Raw genomic sequence first — 2,379 nt, forward strand, 5'->3', positions numbered from 1 at the left:
CCACGCGCAAGTCATTCCCATCAAGCTATGAGAGACAGTTGGAGACATCGAGCAAGCTGCTAGCAAACTACTATGGTCCATTCAAGGTTGCGCGCATCATCAACAAGTCATTGGTCGAAGTCGACCTACCAGAGTCAGCCAAGCGTATCAGAACATTCAATGTCAGTGACATCAAACTATACATTGAGAACGCTGATGACCTTTTCAAGAAGGAGGAGAGACCAAACTCTGAGCCAAACGGCGAGATCATAGATGGAGAGCTCGAACACGAGGTGGAAAGGATCATCAACCACCGCACCAAGAGGAACAAGAGTGTCGAGTATTTGGTCAAGTGGTTTGGATACGATGAAGCCAATGCAACATGGGAAACATCAGATAATCTCACTCATTGTGTAGACATCCTTCAAGCCTACAATCTCAAGAACATCATCAATCAATCAACAGACGAACCTTCCAAGTCCAAGTCCAAGACTAAGTCCAAGTCAAGCAAGTCTACCTCTAAGAAGAAGAGGTGAGTGTGACGACTTGTCACATACGATTCACGATGTGTCACCATGACTCATACATTCTATCATTGCTGAGTCATCATCCTGGAATCTACAGAACACTATTCCATGTTCCATCTAATCAGTATATATACATCATTCATAATACACTAATAAAGCGGGCATTCTATACATTATACAGTTATACATATATATATATCTATATTTGTTATATGAATGAATGAATGAATGAATGAATGAATGAATGAATGAATGAATGAATGAATGAATGAATGAATGAAAGGATGAAAGGATGATACACATACAGATTTAGTTCTTTCTGTGCCTATTGCCGTCTCCAAGATGTTGAGCAATGGAACCCTATGCTTGAGTATTCTCTTGAACTCTTCATAGTTCACAGCACTCTTTGTGAAGCGATCCTTCAGAGTCACGTGCTCTCCATTCTTATCGGTATCACCAGTGACCAGGTGAAGCTTGGCATAGTCCTTGAGGAACTGAATGAAACTACTGGCAAGTGTGGCTCTGACCTCAGGAGACAATCTAGGGTCTTCTGTGAAGTCAAGCACCCTTTTCTTGTAGAAATTGACGACGCCCATGATAGAGTGCAGTGAATCCAATATGAACTGCAATGGGTCGATGATCAATGGAGGTATTGTGCACATCCCATGGAAGTTCTTTGCAACGATAGTCTTTGTGCCCTTGTCCAACTTCGCCTTGATCATATCAGCATCATGTTTGATTGACTCCAGTGTTCTGAGTGTGAACTGGTCCAGTCGAGACACATGGTTGATGGTGTCATTGGTGCAGTGACAAAGAATGCAGCGGTAGGTTGAATGAGATAGATGCATGCCACACATTCCAGTGACTGTGCTCGCACAGACCAGGTCGAATCCGTAAAGGACAGTGACTCTGTAGTATACGCCATCGATCTCCATGATGTTATTGTTATCCTTTAGGATCTGCAAGTCGATGCGGAGCCCAGCCAGTGCTTCATAAAGCTTCTCTGTGGTCTCTGAGCCAGTGTATGAGAGGAACGTCACACCATCTTCTGGAGACTTGATTCTGGATAGTGACTTTCGTGGGTCGACAATCTGTGCAACTCCAATCTCTGTTGGCTTTCGATTGTTCTTATTCATCTTGGCTCCATCGAGCATAAGGTGAGTGACGAGTTCAATCGGATTGTCTTTTGAGCTGCCTGGTGTTGGAACAGCATCAGACCTGTGTGTTACAGTCGATGGTGGTGGTAGTGGAGCAGCAACAGACGTATGCGATGTTGACGACGATTGCTGAACTGGTGGAGGAGCAATCAATGTTGGTGGTGGAGCAGCAGACGTGTGCAATGTTGACGACGATTGCTGACTTTGTGGAGGAGCAATCGATGGTGGTGGTGGAGCAGTAGCGGACAAATGTGACGTAGACGATTGTTGATCTGCCTGTCGTGGAGTAGATGATTGACAAGAAGAGAGTGAGGATGGTGGGCATCCGATCATTGATGAGTGGTCCATCATCTTGAAGTATGCCGCATCAGATTCAAGTGCTCTCTTCAATGTAGACGGCAGGATATTGTAGTATCCATTTGGGATCGTTCTGAGGTCTAGTTTGTTCTTGGATATATGCTCCAACGCCAACTTTATCCTGCGCAGAGAGTAGACCCTTGTGTGAAGCCGCAATTCTCTCATCCTCTCAAGCCACTTGTCATCTGGAATCTTGGATTGTACCTTCAACTTGGCAATCTCGAGCAGAGGTATATCTGAATAAGAGAAGGATGTTGAGATTGATTAGTAAATGATCTAATCAAATGTGTTGTTGTTGTTGTTGTTGTTGTTGTTGTTCTTTGGTTAGCAATTCATACCCTTTCTTGCAGTTGCATTGT

At 44.1% G+C, this 2,379-nt stretch overlaps 2 protein-coding genes across 2 annotated transcripts; both read right to left on the bottom strand.

The window, feature by feature from the left end:
* Positions 1–687: 687 nt before the first annotated feature.
* Positions 688–1,660, bottom strand: SAMD00019534_082980 (hypothetical protein; the record flags this gene model as incomplete). Its single annotated transcript, XM_012896189.1, has 2 exons — positions 688–705; positions 812–1,660. 2 exons carry the CDS (start codon positions 1,658–1,660, stop codon positions 688–690), a joined length of 867 nt encoding a protein of 288 aa, XP_012751643.1.
* Positions 1,661–1,718: 58 nt separating this feature from the next.
* SAMD00019534_082990 (hypothetical protein) lies at positions 1,719–1,988 on the bottom strand (the record flags this gene model as incomplete). Its single annotated transcript, XM_012896190.1, has 1 exon — positions 1,719–1,988. The coding sequence occupies one exon, from the start codon at positions 1,986–1,988 to the stop codon at positions 1,719–1,721; it is 270 nt and encodes an 89-aa protein (XP_012751644.1).
* Positions 1,989–2,379: the final 391 nt, after the last annotated feature.

Source organism: Acytostelium subglobosum, assembly GCF_000787575.1.
Source record: "Acytostelium subglobosum LB1 DNA, scaffold: scaffold18, whole genome shotgun sequence".
NCBI lineage: Eukaryota > Evosea > Eumycetozoa > Acytosteliales > Acytosteliaceae > Acytostelium > Acytostelium subglobosum.